Source organism: Meleagris gallopavo, chromosome 15 (assembly GCF_905368555.1).
Source record: "Meleagris gallopavo chromosome 15, MGAL_WU_HG_1.1, whole genome shotgun sequence".
NCBI lineage: Eukaryota > Metazoa > Chordata > Aves > Galliformes > Phasianidae > Meleagris > Meleagris gallopavo.
Genome location: NC_139418.1, coordinates 7,041,068 through 7,058,578, shown reverse-complemented (window position 1 = coordinate 7,058,578; position 17,511 = coordinate 7,041,068). Strand labels below are relative to the sequence as shown.

The 17,511-nt window shown below is 35.2% G+C and overlaps 1 protein-coding gene across 1 annotated transcript in view; it reads right to left on the bottom strand.

Annotated features, from left to right (window-relative positions):
- Positions 1–17,511, bottom strand: part of GABRB2 (gamma-aminobutyric acid type A receptor subunit beta2) — a 134,161-nt gene that overhangs the window by 18,826 nt on the left and 97,824 nt on the right. Inside the window, exons 8-9 of the mRNA XM_085236771.1 lie at positions 1,649–1,786; positions 360–512 (exon numbers count right to left, since the gene is read on the bottom strand). Of these exons, the coding sequence (XP_085092897.1) occupies positions 360–512; positions 1,649–1,786 (291 nt within the window). The remainder of the gene's footprint in view (positions 1–359; positions 513–1,648; positions 1,787–17,511) is intronic.

Below are 17,511 nucleotides of genomic sequence, written 5' to 3'. Positions count from 1 at the left end.
TTAATTTATACCCAAAAGAAAAAGCAATTTATACTCTACAATACAGAGCTCTGAACTGCCATGAGCAAAGGCAAACTGAATGCATTCTCTTAACAGAAGAACAAGCAGTAAAACAACAGCAGAGAACACAGACAATTAGGCTAATTCTGGTTACAATGATTATACAGTTAGCTAATCTAGACATGAAATCACTTTAATTTATATTTAAATTGGGATGACTTAAACACTGATTCAAATAATACAAAGCTTGCAAGCCAGATCTAACAGATTTATTTTTCCAACCATGCACTATCCTCCATGCCAGAAGCAAGAAAAACACTTCAACTAATGCACACTATGAGAGGTGTAAAAATGCCTACCTAAAGCAACTCTCGCAGCTGAAGCATCATAATTAATCCAGAAGGAAACCCAGGACAGAATAGTGATCAGAATAGAAGGCATGTAGGTCTGCAGAATGAAGTAACCAATGTTTCTCTTAAGTTTAAAGCTGAGAGACAGCCTTGGGTAGGCACCTAAAAGAGAATATTTGGTATGGCCATAATTTACTCATATAAAGCCTGAAAACATTTTCCTGTCATTTTGGTTTTATTGCTTCCTGCAGCAAAGACTACACAGAGAGCTGAAAGACCCTGAATAATCAGCTGTGGGGTTTCTAGCAAGAATTGAGATTAACTGATCTTATACTTGAAGGGTACAAGGAAGCTACTGGGTTCATTTCTGCTGGTAATCATAATATTCAAAAATCAACAGCCAAAACACATTTCACAGCATCAAAATACAACAGTATTTCTTTGCTGACAAGCTGCAGTATGCTTCCTTCAGTGTAACCTTTATTCTAACCTTCTCGACAGACATCGCAACACTTCCCTTTTGTCACCAGCAGCAGAAAAACTGTGGTGTGTGAAGCACTCATTGAAATGGGTACCTGGAAAACATAATGTATTCAAGGTCCCATTTCTGCTTCACTTTTGAAGAATCTGGAATACACAGTGCCTCTATATTCCCTCCCAAGATGATTTCTGTCTATAACTAAAAAATGATCGGGTGTTTTTTTGTCTGCTTTGTTTTCCTTGTTTTCCTTTTTTTTTTCCTCCCTAATCTAATACCTATCAGCTTTCTTGAGTAGGTAGAGAACACCAAATAGAAATAACTCAACTCATTTGAATGATTTAATGTCATTTCAACTTGTTATACAGCACCTTTTCATCCTTCAGAAAGTTGTATGTTTGCTAGCATAGTACAAAACTACAGATCTTGTGGAAGGACGATATGAAAGGTTTTAATGGTGAAGACCAAATAGACTAACACATCCATGGATTGAAAAAAAAAAAGCATCTGGAAATGGAGAGAAAAGTTCGTAAAAGCTGAGCTATTTCTTGTTGAGAGTTAAGGTGCTGAAGTGTGTGGTCAGTTTCACAGAAAATCAGAAAATCTGACTAAGTCTTAACATAACAGTCAGTTGTAGTCTCTTCATAGGTTAATGAGGAACACACTGTGAAGCTGTAATAAAATGTGCTTGATTTAAAATTCAGTTGCTGCTCTGATTTACTCCTGTATCTAAAATTTTCAGATCCAGAACTGCATATTGAGAATCAGACCATTTTTAATCTTCCCAGTTAATTCCCCTTTTAGCTTCCCATCCACAAACCTGTAGAGAAAACAACGTTCTTGGTGATAAGCTTGTAGTCTACAATGGAGAACTGTGGCAGTTCAATCTTTGTGACTCCCGTGACTGCATTATCACCACCACGCCAGTAAAATTCAATGTCATCTGTTGTATAGCCATCTATAAAACAGGAGCAAAGTGTTAAAGTACACATCAAGTCTCATGTAATGGAGAACACTCTGGAGAATTCATTCAGAAAATACGTCAAATATATTTCTGAAACTAAAATATTAATGATAGAACAGATACATATGTACAGACAGGCACAGGTAATTCTAAGTTTCATTTTGTTGTGGTTGAACCCAGCAGGCAGCTAAGCACCACACAAAAATCAAAATTACACAAAGGACCATTCAAGAGTATGGCTTGATTTCAAGCAGTTTTGCAGATTATGCATTCTGTGATAACTCAGAATTTATAAAACTTGTATCACATAGTATTAGCTTTTGATAATCCACACAAAACACAGGTGCACAGCAGTAGCAGAAGGCCTGCAAGTTTGAAGATGCAAACACAATATCCCGTGAAAACACTGAAACAACCATAGAAACCTATTCCAAATACAGCAGGTTTTGAAGTATTTTGGTAGTTGTATTCTTACAGAAGTTTGAAGGCAATTCCAGTTTTGTGTATATGTCACTCCTTCCTTCTGTTTTTCATGGGTCTAGCAGCAAACCTAAAGCAGTCTGATGGCAGAAAACTGAAAACTGAATTCTGTAACCAGAACTATCTCATTCATAGAAGACATATTTTGAACATATAATCAGCATCAAGGATTCAAGAGGCAACCCAGCTCTTCTTTCAAAGTTGCTGAAATTGACAGAAAATAAACTAATAAAAACAAATTTTAAAAACTTTTTTGTGAAACACGTTTTCTTAACCTTTCCATTTACAAAAAAATTACCTCTGATAAGCAACATCAACCAAATTAAAACAAGGACAGTATCTTCTAAATAAGATTCAACAGTGAAGGGAGAAAAAGACCAGCAATGCAAAACGTGATATGCCTTTGATGTATCCATAACTTCTTAAGAAACGGAGCTTAAATTCACAACAACAAATAGCTTATATCAGTGGTTACTGATTTGTTGCCAGTTATACTTGCTTTTTGCTTCACCTAGAAGAAAATAAAAACATAATTTGAACTAACAGCTTCAGATAATATTTAGCTTCCCTCATCTCTTTGGACAGCATCATAAACAAAATCATCTACATTCTTCTATACTGATTTTTTGTGAAATGAAGTATCTCATAGATGTCAATCTTTGTATTGATTGCACATTACTTGTTCAGAGTCTAAAACATGAGAGGTCTGAAAAGGAGCCAAGATTAATGCTATCTGTCAGCAGGTCTATCCTCTGTAATTAAACAAACAGTAACCATGATTCCACAATCATACTGATGACACTTTGTGATACAAAAAAGTATGCTCAGATATACGTTTTTAATTATAAGAACCTAGGAGCTTTGAGTTATCTCATGAAGAACTACAGCATAAATTGTTGCATTGACCAAGTGATGCTGTACTTAGAGATAAGAATAGCACAATGACTTCCAATGACCACACAATGCATTCTTAGTTCGGCCAACAGTTAGAACTGATTTGTTCTACAGTATCAGTTCTTTAAAAAAATATATAACAAAAAATCAAATTAAAGAGTTGCCCAGGAAATGGGAATTGTTTTGTTCTCAGGAGAAAATAATGTATTTTGATGCTTAGTAATGATTTTCTGAAACTGCCTAATTGTATGGGAGCCTTCCTCCCTACCTTTCATTTCTTCAATTAGCCTTGTTCTGCTTCCTCCACAGTCTAAAGACAGCTGAAGGTAGTAAATGTTACATGATAGAAGAGTGCAACACTTTAAATTCCCTTCCCTTCCACAGTGGCCTGAAATACTGAGGCTCTCCTAGTTATTGAACATGTTAAGAAACTAATAATTAGTTTCTTGAGCTAACAGACTGTTCCATCCTGCACATAGCTTGAAAAACTTCATACTTATTCACCTTTAATTTAGGATGTTCTGTTTTTTATTATTATTTTAATATTTTTGTTGCAAGTTTCTATCAGGTTCTGTCTCTATTATCGTTGGTACAGCTTTGGCCCTTCCATTCCCTGGATTGAAGCTACAAATGCCTTATCCTGCCAGAGCCAGTCCTCTGGTTCTCCAGTGGATATCTATAAAAGATGTTTTCCAGCAAATGGAATTTATTATATTCAATTTGTACATTGTTACTTACCACCTGAATCTGCCAATAACAAAACCTGTGCATTTTCCCAAATACTGTGTGGAAAAAAGACTCTGCCCTTTCAGTGACACATGTAGGGCCAATGGAAAATTCAAATGGAAATTTGAATGGCTGTTTCTACTCACTACACGATCCTAGATTTTAAATACTACTAGATCTACTTCATTTGCTTTAAAAAGGAATTCCTTCCTTTAAAAAGGAAGATTAGTGGTACATGGATGGGGTTCATTAGTAATACTGTTCACAGAAAAACAGGCACAATTCAATGAGTCATTTTAAAGAAAAACACAAATCCTTAACTTTTGTGAATCTGTTGGTCATTTTTTTCCAAGGCTTACATGGCATGAGCAACACATGCAGAATCTGCAGACTTGAAATATATCAGGTTGTCATGATATTTTTTACTTTTCCGGTCACAATTGCATATTCAGAAAAAAAGGCAGATAGCTTTTTGTTTCCTTGTATACTGTTACTTCTATCTGACAGGTCTCATTCTCGGCCTTCAGTGAAGTAACATAAGAAAACATAACATACAAAAAGCAATAATAAACCGGACGATGCTGAGCTATAAAAGCAGGTATGTATTAGGAAAAATATGTACTGAGTTTAGAAATGATATTACATACACTGCATATATTGTTTTGCTACTGCTGAGCTCTGCTTCTATTATATCTTAAACCTATTCTATTCTATCTTAAACCTAATTCCAATGGCACCTTTCATATAAAAGATCATTTACTGAATTTGGAAGGATTTATCAGGAAAACATTTTGAGGCAATTTCATTATTAAGCTTTACAGCTAATATATCAATCTTTTGTTTTCCTTTCTGACCAAATAAAAGTGATAAAATGAGTTACAGCGAGGAAAAAAAAACCTGTTGTGTTCATAAAAAAACTCAAATGTCCTTTATTCTGTTCATTTCTTGAATCTATTTATAGCTCTTTTCTGCCCAACTGCTTACACACAGTTTGGTCCTGAATCATATAATCATACCAGGGGTGATGCAGGAAAGAACTTCAGGATTGAATTTCCAGCATGTAGCCAAAACTTCCAGCTCTCCCTCTCTCCCAATAAGGATGAGAGATGTGGTTAGGGTGCTCCCTGTATTCTCACAGCATTAGTACTAGGTAAATATTGACAATTCCGTCTTGAGGAGAGCTGAACTCTTTTGAAAATTCTCACCAAAATATTCAAGTTGATGATTCCAATCTAAGCATCTCTGCATTCCTCTGGGAAATACGTGCAGAGCTCCCTGCTGCTTAATTTTACACTGAGGAAAACATTAAGCTAAGGCTTTGATGCTGAATGACAAGACTGGCTAGCGGGCATCAGTAAGAATAGTTTTAGGAAGTTTCTTCAAGCTTTCATTAAAATACCTCTCTGTCCTTCCAAGAAGGATATGTTATCTCTTTCATTTCATAACATGGGGAAGGAGAGAAAAGAATAATATAGTCATCTTCAAATGAATGCTATTGTGAACTGCTGAAGTACTCAAAGATAATTGGATATGAGTCCAGTATCTGCAAAACATCTGCCAGAAAAGAGAAAAGGCCTATTCATGTCTCTAGCGGATGTTTTACAGGTATTAAGGTCCAATTATCTCTGGTTATAATAAACTCCATCTGCAGGTATTTGGAACTCAAAATAGCTCTACATACAAACTAAAATTATTTAAAGACCAACCAATTTTAAAAAGTAATAGTCTAGGAAAAATGATCTATGGACCTTGACAAGAAAAGCAGAATAAATGAATTTAATATTTCTAAATTGTCAGATAATATCAGTAATGAAGGAAGTAAAGCATACTAAAAACAAAGTTCTGCAAGCCATTTTTTGCAAGAGTCTGATTTTAGCAAAAAGCATTGCCTGTTTGATTTTGATTGCAGAAGAGTTGTTGCTTTACCATATATTAAACTGTAGATAGCACTGCTACCAGGACAGAGAAACTGATTGATTGCTTTTTCCTAAATCACTTATATATCATCAGCAGCACAATTTACTTCACATTCAGAAAGTTCAATTTCTCATTTCTGTCATGCATCACACATCGTCAGCCAACCAAATCAATACATTGCCCTGGAAATATGGCACCAATCCTGTGAGAAGCAAAGCATTCTCAACTGCCATTAACATGGACAGGGTGTTTATCATTACCTGTACTTCAGAGCTTTATCATCTGTCATTCCTGGTAGGAGGAAAACAAACAACTAGAAGAATGCAGAATAAAAACCTTTTCATACAGAAACTAAGATCACCTATTTTTTTCAGTCACCTTATGGGAAATCAAAATTCAGGAATTTTTTTACATACAGACAACCTAAAATGGGAGCTGTAAAATTACTAGCAGAACATGAGATTATTTACACTCAAGGCAGTTATCAGAGACACTGCACAATGTAAAAAAAAAAAAAAAAAAAAAAAAAAAGCAGCCAACTTTTCTAAAAAAATCTCAGAACTTATCAGTTGGATTCGTTTGCCTCACAATGCTTTTGTTTGTACAAAGCACAGCAGGACTGTATTTTAGATATTATACAGAGATACACAACCATATCTACAAGCAGTGTGCACTCTATGTAGGGATTTGAGTGGTCCACATATCAGTATTAATGTTGCAGTAACATATAGAGATTAAAGATATTTGTTGATTTTAGGGAAAAAAAATAATGGCAAACATGTGAAATGGTGTAAACATATCCAGAATGTAGATAGGATTCTGAAGCCATGAATTCATCTCATTTGCTTCTGAACTATCAGCAAATGGTCTGAGCATGATTGGAACAGCACTGGGGAACAGGAATATTCTTACAGCATAGGTCCAAGCTAGAGAAATCCATTTCATCATTAACAATGAGACAAAGGATCCCGCTGGGAACTCTCCTAATCCTAACAGTTTGCCCTTCTCTCAGTCATTCTGGGCATTGTCAGCATTCAAAGACGATGAAGGACAACTTGGTCAGTCCTGTGAGATTTCTGCCCAGCAAGTCTGGAGGCTCAACAAAAGCTGGCATTGCACAGTCTTTCTGATCACCTAAGGTATTTGCCTTTTGGTCAACAACACAAAACATACTAAAACTCAGCCTATAGCAGGACCTGAAAATACTTATTTTTATAAAGCAACCATTTACAAGAACAGCATATACATTGTGGAGGATAAAACAACTGCATTATAATTATCTTTAAATAATTGTCTTTAAAACACACAAAAACCTATGGACTCATGAGGAGGGGAAAAGGAAGGGAATCTTTGCTGTCAACAATTGGATTTTCTTTTCCTAGCCTCTCATAACATTACAGCTTCTCAAGTAAAACAAAAACAACTGATGGATGACATTATCTGTACCTGACTAAATGTTTTGATTAAGAATAAAAAAAATATTCTAAGCTGACAGTCTTAGGTCATAGTAACCTATTTAAAAGCAGACTCTGAACTGCCTGATTGAGAAACTTGACATCTACAGACCCTGAAGCATGAGATGAATGCTATATAGAAAGGTTAAATAGATGGTTAATCCTGTTTGCATAATGGATCAATGGAAGACATTTAATATCAGTGTATGTGCATTTTATTTTTCTTTAAACCATAAACCACCAAATTCTTTCTAAAGCAATTTCTTCAGCAGCTTTTCATTTGCACAGAGCAAGCAGCTAAGATTTCACTGCAAAATCATAACTCACATGCAAAACATATTCTGAAACCCTGAAATCCTTCGGAGCACACATACTTACTTCACTGCACCACTTCATTCTTCACTATCCACTGGTTCATTCAAAAACGCAGTCAGAAAGAATAAGAAGTATTTCTTTGAGTTTGTAGAGCTCTCTTCAGAGCTGAGGGGAATACAAGTCACTGCACATTGAAGTCAGTAGGATGATATGGTGAGGCAGATTTTAAGTATAGCTGAACACACCTGGCATTGGAACAACTGAAAAATGCACATCATTCTTCCTTCTTTCTCCTTTTTCTGACCTGCCTTCCCCCCATTCTGTCTTTCTGTATAAAAAATTAACATTCTTTTTACATTTCACTTCAAAGAGTTCTTCCCCTGAGGGTTTGAGGATTTGGATACAAAGAGGATGCACCATTTTCTGACTGCAATGAAATACAATTGATTTTTCAATTAAATTGGTAATATTCTCAAAAAAAAAAAAAAAAAGATTATCTTCAAGGTATTCAAATGGTTTGTTACTAGATAAGAGTGGACTGGGGAAAAGAAAAAAACAGAGGGAAATGTGATCAACATAGGACTGCAAACTGCTATTAAAAATAGATCTTCTGTTGGACGAGTGATATTATACAATTGATTCTCACAGAGTGGACTTCTTATGGCATTATCAGAACCAGGGATCATTAATTGTAAGCACTTCTGGCCTGATTCTTGCTCATAGTTTGTCCTGCAACCTTAAAGAATAGGTATCCTCGTACAACACAAACCTCCTTGCTGTTGTTTTTTTTCCCTAATGAATTCATGGATATCATTTGTGCCTTAGGGCATTTGCTACGAAGTGCTTTTCAAAGTAAATTTCTACTGTGAAAATACTTTTAGGAAAATAAATATATCAGAAGAAAGAATTAGATAGAACAATGTCAGTGAGACAATACTCAAAAAGCTTCCAGCATCTAGAAAGTAGCAATTTCTTGTAATCCTTCCTCTAAAAGGTGATTTAATTCCTCTAGTATGAATGATTGAAGGCACTGGTTTCAACACTATGGAGATCCTCAAATCTAAGAATTGCTCAAGTGACAGAGATGAGGTATTTGCAGCACAGTCATGCACAGAGGTATGAAGTTAACCATGACTAATTAGGCCAAACCAGGTGCCACAGTGCCAGAACTGTCTTGTTTCTTAGACTCCATCAACAACTGAACACACCACTGTCTAGCAGCTACATCTACAAAGCTATTTATTGACACAATTTGATCCTATTTTACTTAAATTTCTGAAATGTAGGGATCTCCATCGTTTTTTTTTTGTTGTTGTTGTTTTTGTTTTTTTTTTTACCTCCAGTTTCTAATTTTTAAGAACCAACATAATATAACTGCACAGAAGCATTGTTCTTAGAAACATCCTAGCCCAAATCTGAGTCCTTCTAAGCCATTTATTCTTTAGCAGAAGACCAAATTTTCACATCTTCTGATGTTGGCGATATGTCAGTTTTTGCATTGATTAACACTACATCGTCTCTGAAGGGGATTTTAGCGTGGCATGGGTGACATTAAGAAAATGTTATTCGAACAAAACATGGTAATGACTTTGGTGATAGAAGAAAAATGGATTAGTAATATATTATAATTCCACAGTAAAGTTTCAGACTAATTTGTTCCCTATTGAACACATCACATAAAAAAACGAGTTCCGAAACACACAATTAACTATATTAAATATTTTATATGTCAAAGGAAACAAACAAGCAAACAAAGACAAAGAAGAAAACACCTCAGTTGTTTCTTATTTTTGGCTACAGTAAAGGCTATTTTCATAAGTTTGTAATAAAAAGTTGACTTGCAGAACACTAAGAATCTCAATATTAAGAAGCCAAAAATAATGTTGTATTTTCTTGAAGCTTGACTTGATTATCAGCTATGTGGAAGAAGCAAGAAACAGACATTCACTTTTCATTAGATTAGATTTTCACAGACACAATAGGAAATTGCAACTTGTAACTGCATGGATATGTATCATTGCTGAGGAAAGCAACATTTGGGCAAAAGTAACAAACTGCTATTTAAATATGAACTGCAGCTGCGGTAGATTTGATCAAAATGAATACATCAATTCTTAAGTGATCTATTTCAGCTCTATTAAATCATGAAATGAACAGAATTCATGAGAAAATATCCATTTTCAAAAGACAAGTAGAATCAGATTTAAGCAGACAATGGGCTTTTTTTTTTTTTTTTTTTTTTTCCCCAGAGTACTCTTCAGTGTAATGTATGAAGTACTTACTGTTTTCTAAGACACAGGAAAATGTTACTTCTTCATTCACAACTATTTTCCCTCAGAATTGTCAATGAAATCAAGATAAAGTTAAATGAAGAGAAATAAATATCATGCTTTCACATTGAAAAATACAGACAAACAATGTTTGTTTCATTCTGGACATGAGTAGGAGGCCATGTTTTCCTTAATTGGAACTCTTATAATAACATGTGCCTACATGCTGGGTGGGTAAAAGTAACACGTTTTTTTCCTTCTCCCTATCCTTATTATATAAGGTCACATGAGGAAAACAAGTACCTACATTTTCATCTCCAATTGATGTCATCATTATAACCTGTATTCATCCTCTTTTTTTGTGTGCTTATTATTTTTTTATTTCATTTGACTCCATTGGCGTCAAGCATATGCAGTAGAAATTTTGTATAGAAAACATTTACACATGTTCTGGAAGTGATGAAGGGGCTAATATAATTTTCTGACAAATCTCAGTTTTCTTACTTAAGATTTCAATAAAGACTGTAAATTAGAATTCTCCAATCAATGAATCAGATCAGATCTTCTCGAAACTGTTAAGTAAAAGAGATGGGTATATAAAAATAAGAAAATCAGTAAAGGGTCATCTACATAAGCCTCTTCTTTTTGTTCTTAATGCCTTACAATGTTTGGTCTTCATACCTAACTTCCGCACAACCCATTATCAGCCTGCTATTTGAATGCTGATGTACATTAAAAATGAGAGGAAAAAAAAAGAACATCTGGCAACCTTAACATATTATTAATAAAATTGCATTAATACTCCACTTTGCTTAATTATTCCATAGCTGTATTAAATATCCAAGGCCGCAAGGAGAAAAATGCAATTTGTAGAAGAAAGCCCTGCTGTCAATGCCTGTGTCATTTGCTCAATTTAGGAAAATATTTATTCATTAAGACGACAGTTTGCAGTATTGTGTGAGGCAATGTTCTGGAATATTATTCCATCCTTACCTGCAGTTACTCAGGACATCATAGTAATTAAAAAATAATAAGTAAAGATTTGTTATAAAGAATAGAAATACTGCTCACTTGCACTTGTCCAGTAGCGATATGCTAAAAGCTGTCGCCGGTAACAGCTAGGTACCATTACAACATTAAAAAAAAAACAAGCTGTATTTGCCCACACATAACTGAGGTTGGTTCTGGGCACTTAACTGAGCTTGCAAAAATTAATTTTCTTTTACTAATGAATACATCTTAATGAACACTTCTGTTTTGTGTTTTTGTTTGTTTGTTTTTTGTGGTTTTTTTTTTTTTTTGAATAATTCATACACAGATTCGGAAACTTTTTCTTAATATTGCTTCCTATCTCAATAAAGATCTCTGTCTCTTAAGAACTTTATCAAGAGTAATTACACGTACTCTTGCTGCAGAGAATTGTTCACGCAGTATCATGTAAATTAAGCTTATTAGAACGTTAATTACAGACTCTGATCTTGTTAGAATTCATCATTATTCCCCCAAAACTGTAACAGACATGTAACATTCCTATATGACCTTCATACAGCCAGGTGGTACAGGAAACCACATGGCTGTGTTCTCAAAATATTTCAGTGGGAGCTGTGTGCCTCAAGGCTCAGAGGACTTTTCTGCAGGAAATTCTGTTGTGACACCTATATCAGAAAAGACAGAAAAGGTTGGCTGGCAGTACCCCAGCTACTTTCCTAGGATACTGAAAGAGGTGAGAATAAATGCTTTTGACACCCCAAGCCTCCAGGTTTTCAAACAGCAAACAAAGAAAAGTTATTTGGCTGATAACTAGATGCTAATATTTGTGGATAGTTATGCACAAGGTAGCAGGAAGTATTTTTACAGAGATAGGACAAGGCCAAAGAAGGAGAAAAATCTTCATCTCTGCATTCAAGCAGTGCAGAAACTATAAGGCTGCAAGGCCCCAAATTCTTTGCTAAGGAGATGGCTACAGCAAAATCCACAGCAGAAACAACTTCCCTTCTTCTCTCTAGTCTAAAGTTTTGTCCTTTTACATGACATAAAACCACGTGAAATCCTAGTTTACAAGTAACATCCTGATTTACCTTGTATCTCCTGTCCTTCTCTGCGATTCACCATGAAGTTCACAGATACTACATCAAGACTTCATCACTGAATTTCTCATTTCAGAAGTTAAAAAAAAAAAAAAAAAGGCTATAGCTTAGCATTCATTTTTCTTTTGACTAGCAACTCCAGGCGTAGCTTCAGGCTATGCTTATTTTGTGAAGTAGATGCAACAGAAAATATAATGCCAAACCTTAAAGGAGTTTCTCTCTGCAAGTAGGTTTTAACACATGCTCTTGATTTTTATTCTGTTTTTCACTAGATCTAGTATTGCAACTGTGTCAATATGCAAATACGTATTACATAAGGTTGCCTCTTGGGCTGGAAAAGCAGGATATCTGCATGTAAATGTTCATTAAAAAGAATCCAGTACAATATTTTAACATAAATAAAAGGAAATCAGCCTCAAATACAAAAGTGAAAGGACCACATCTTTATGCTGAGAGGCCCATATGGACTGCACCTCTCTCGTGCCTTTGAAATAAATAACCTTCAAAAAAGCTGAAGTCATTTACTAAGAGAAAAACACATGAATAATACAATAACATATAAAACACAATGCAGCAATGGAAAGTGCTGGTTTAGTACTTTCTAATCACTATTTCTTCTTAAACTCACAACTGCCCAACTTCATTCTTGAATGAATTATGACTCAAATTCTGTCCCAAAATATTGAGCAGTTTGACAACTTATTCACATGAGATTCTACAGCGTTCCATACCTTCACTTTGGAAAGTGTATGTATCCTGTGGCAAAGTTCTTATGCATAGGAAATGTATTGCTTCTGAACAGAAGGAAGAGACTGCAGTTATGGTGAGCTCTGTTACTGCATGAAAATTGTGTTCTCTGTAGCATTCTGTGCCTGCATAAGGCTGTCACAGCTCAGGGGCACATTAGCACTGCAGGTATCTAACAGGCACCGTGTCAATGTGTTTATTAAGCCATTGTCATACCTGTGGTGCTCTCAGTTTTATATAATATTTGAATTACTGCTGCAATCCACTGTAAGTACAAATAAGCTATAGTATTTATTAGGATAGATTTTATTACTAGTGTTGTATGAAATAACTATTTGTCCAAAGCTTAGACTGAAAGGCCTCTTATACAGCAAAGTATAAATGAGAATATGCAACACGTATCTTTGAAAGGCACTGAGAGGAAGATACTGATCTCATTATGGTTTTATCATGTCATTTTGTCACTAGTTAGAAGTGGGAACACTGAAGAGCTGAGCTGCCCCAAGTGGCTTTAAACAGCCATGTTAACTTGAAACATCTCCTGGAACTGTAATTAGGCAAATGTAATTAGGCTGCACAAGGTTTTTGTGGAAGTGAAGTCTGTCATTACACCCAGCTAGTGTGTAAAGTGCTGAAATGGCTATGAAAGCTCACTGCTTTCCCAGCACCAAGCACTCGTAGAAAAAAACCACAGACTAAAACTGCTTCTTGCTTTACAAAGCACTATGTATCACTGAAACTAAAAGGGTATGCTGAGTGCTCTGCCTGATTGCAAAAGTGGAAGAAACATTGTTACCTTTCTTTAGGGAAATCAAAAATTAAGGTCTGCAAATTCATCAAAGCAGTGCTTTGGAAAATTTGTCAGAAAAGATGCATGTAAAAACTATGCATAGAGAGGTGAATAAAAACAGCTCTTACAGCAGTCTGTTAACACAGGCTAGACTATTCATCTTGAAGGCACCATGGGGCCATTAACAACAGTATATTTTATACTAACAACTGCCATAAACATAAATGCATGAGGAACATTAGGAAGAGGGTTTCCTCCTCTTTATTCTTTACACACAACACCAAAGGCAAAGCACTCATATCCCTCTGGTCATGAGCACAATAACTACCAGCAGCCCAGCAGCAGAAAGGCAAAGCTTAGAGGAGCTTCCTGAGAGGATACACCATCAGGTTCTATGCTACACGCTCACTTCTGCCCTTCCTCAGACACACCTCAATTCCTCCTGCAGCCTTACTGTATGTACAGTTGGAGATCAACGATAGAAATCTTTCAGCATCAGAAACACTGCTAGAGAATGCAGCACTATCTGTAGAACACAGTATAAACAGGGGGAAAAAGGACTAATAATATTCAGTGCTAACTGGAGGGCAATTTAACCACAAATTTCCTTGCAAAGTTTATTAATTCATTTACTTTTAATGAAATCATACACATAGGAAGCAGTGTAGCTACATTAGAATAAATAAAATGAAAATCTATGGTGCACTGATCAAACCTCGTTCCTATTCACTGAACCAAATTATTCATGACCCTAATCATTATAGCTATTTGATGCCTCATTAAATAAGGAAAATGGCACTACATTGTCATCATTTTCTGTTCGATCATAGAACACTTGGAATAAGGTCAATAGTTGAAGACATGGAATTAGCATAATGCCAACATTTAAAATGCCTACTGCCAAACCGGCAAGTAATCCACTGAATATAGGGGGGAAAAAGAAAAAGGAAAACTAGTGTTGTGTTTTTTCTTTTCCTGAAAGTATACATAAAAAAGTATGCAGAAATGGTTATTGAATATCAGATTTTGAAATATTTTTATCTCTGTAGCACCAGAGTAGGAATACATGATCTAACACATAAAATGGTATATAAACAAGCACCTAGGTGTAGACATTCTATACATAACCTGAATATCAACTACACCAAAATATACCACAGATAAATAACAATAAATATCAGGGGAAAAAAAAAGAAATCACCATGCATTCATATTTGTTGTATATGATGACAAAGCACTTCAGAAACAAACTCTAAACTACACACTCATGAAATGGTGCCTTCTTTGAAAAAGAACTTCCAATGATTTTGTTGAGAATAATCTTAAAAGTGTTATTTTACCATTAGCAGAGATGTCATCATCTGTGTTATGCAGTTACCGTATGCCAATATTTCAGTCATTGATAATTCTGTATTTGCAGTAAGAAATTGCTTCTGAGAAGAGTGATACAGTGGCAGATGCTCAAATGGTGGTGTTGATTGTCAATAGAGTTATGAGCTTACATCTGTTGAGGATCCACCAATAAACTTTTTTCAGTTTGAAAATAAAATCTGAAACAATGCTCAACTAATATTGGGTACCTACCTTTGGTTGCTTTTATTATCATGACAATGCTAGACAACATTAGAAACCAGACCATCTGAAAATCAGCTTAATTTTCCCTCAAATTTCTATTTACAAACATTAAATGTATTTTAGCATTGGAGGACAAAAAAAAATAATAATAATTTGAAAGCAAAAATAGCATAGCCACAATTAAAATAAACTTCTTTAAACAGATAATGAATTAAAAAATGAATGTCAGAAAAGATGCATGGGAAGAATTTGGCTGCAAGCTAACTTACTTCAGCTCTGGTAGACTATGAAGTATTTATGACTCATACCTAAATTCAGTTCAAGTACATACTGAGGATATCTGCAAGTTCACGCATAGTGCTTTATGAAGTTCTAACTTACAGTCTAAAGCATAAAGAATAACAACTTTGTGAAATGTACTTCCAAAATATGTCTTCCTAATGAGAACACAAAATGCTTCAGCTTAGTGAATTTTATAGTCTGCATACTATACATCGCTTCTAAATCAGTTCTCAGTGTGAGGAAAGGTGGGGGGGAGGGAGATGTTTGTGATTGTTTCTAAGAATGGAATGGTTTACTTTTACTTGCACAGTCTACTTTTACTTGCACAGTCCATTTAGACAATTTTCCAATAGCTTTTAGCCAAATAATGTCACTTGAGAAGACTCGGGGAACAAAGAACGAGTTTTGTGTGATGAAGATTCCATGAACTGCAGCTACCAGCATTAATAAATTTTAAATTGCTTTACAAATGATAAGACATTTTGTTATCTAGTATTTGAGGATAAGGACTATGTCACCTACCAATTAAATGCGGACATTTAACTGCAAAAAGCAGCTCCATACAGCAATTTATGACATACAGCGAGGAATAAAAAATCCAATTAAAATTTCAGGGGGAATTTAGCAGGGCAGAATTTAATCAGCAAAGATATAATTTTGCCAGGAAAAGACTGTGGCTAACACCTGTTCTGAAGCATAAAGCAACATGGAAAACGTAGTAACAAATGTGTGTGTGGGTCAACATTTGTTATGTTTGCTGGAGAGCTCCGCTGGTCTCATTTAGATCTTTCTTTCCCTCAGACTGAGAAATGTATTGCTTCCCCAGCATGGTTTTCAGATGTCTCCGACTCATTCCAAAATCCTCACCCAACCCAAGCAATACTGTCTGAATACTGAATTATGCCTATTTTCCCATCTCTGCACACAGTCTATACGAAGAACTACAAGGCTTTCTGCAGACTGCTGAGTGGCCAGAGGGATGAAGTGGCTGTGCCAGCACCACATGGCAAGGGGACACGGAGGAGCTGCAACCTCTACAGTAAGCCTTGTTCCCTTTGGGAGAAAACAACTGGATACAGTTGTGATGCTCCATCTGCCAGGATGGTTGAGAATACCTTCTCAGCAATGTATGCAGATCCATTGCATTTCTAAAGCTGACTCAGTTTGAAACTTCTCTAATTTCCACGCAGCATCTTTTGCATGACCAAACTAGCAACGACCACATTCATTTATTTGTTGAAAGGACCTACTGAAGAATGGATTGATGATTTTTATAATTGTTCCCAATATTTGAAGTCTTAAAAATGAACTGAAATCACAAACTCAGTCATTTATCATTTTCTGTTACATTATTTCATTCATTTTTTAGTAACTTTGGAGTAAGTTAATAGTTATGTATGCAAAACTTCAAGGGAAACACATTTTGTCTACAATTCTAGTAGTGATATCTTACAAAATGTATTGTATTTTCTACATCTGTTGCTACAGTATCCAACTTTGTCAGTTAAAATCCATTTCTACTATCTGAAACGAATTAATGTTTTTCACTAGATTCACTGAAAACTTCATTAGAATTAATGGCAGGTCACTGGACTACCTCACCAATGAAAAGATGAAGTCACTAAGCTGCTCATTATATCCATCTGCATTATACTTATGAATTAAAATCCAACGCTATTAATGATGAAAGGAACAGATATTAGAAACTCAGCATTAATGAACCCTCCTGTTAGTAAATCCACATATATTTGCAGTGTGCAACAAATAAAGCATCAAGACTAAAGCTTTGAGCTTTGATAATTACACAAATAATGAGAGAGAAAATTATTTTGAAAACCTCACTTTAAAAGGCCTTTCCAGAGTCTCTAAGTGGAAATGCAGTGTTTCAAAGATGTTCATTTTTGCCTCAAGGCTGTCCTTTCAACAAAAGAAATCTGGAGCACCATTACACTTTAATTGTCAATTAGCACTTTGAATTCAGTAATTTTTCATCATAAAATGAAATTGTTTGCTCTGCATTTCTTGAAATTACTGTAAGTAACAGGGAAATAATACCTTGAGATTTGAAGCACAGTGAACTAAATCCATATTTTATCAATTCCTCAAATCAAATGCCACAACTTAGGGTTTTAATATCAAATAATAAAAAAAAGTGACCTGTTCAGCTGGGTGCAGTTGAACT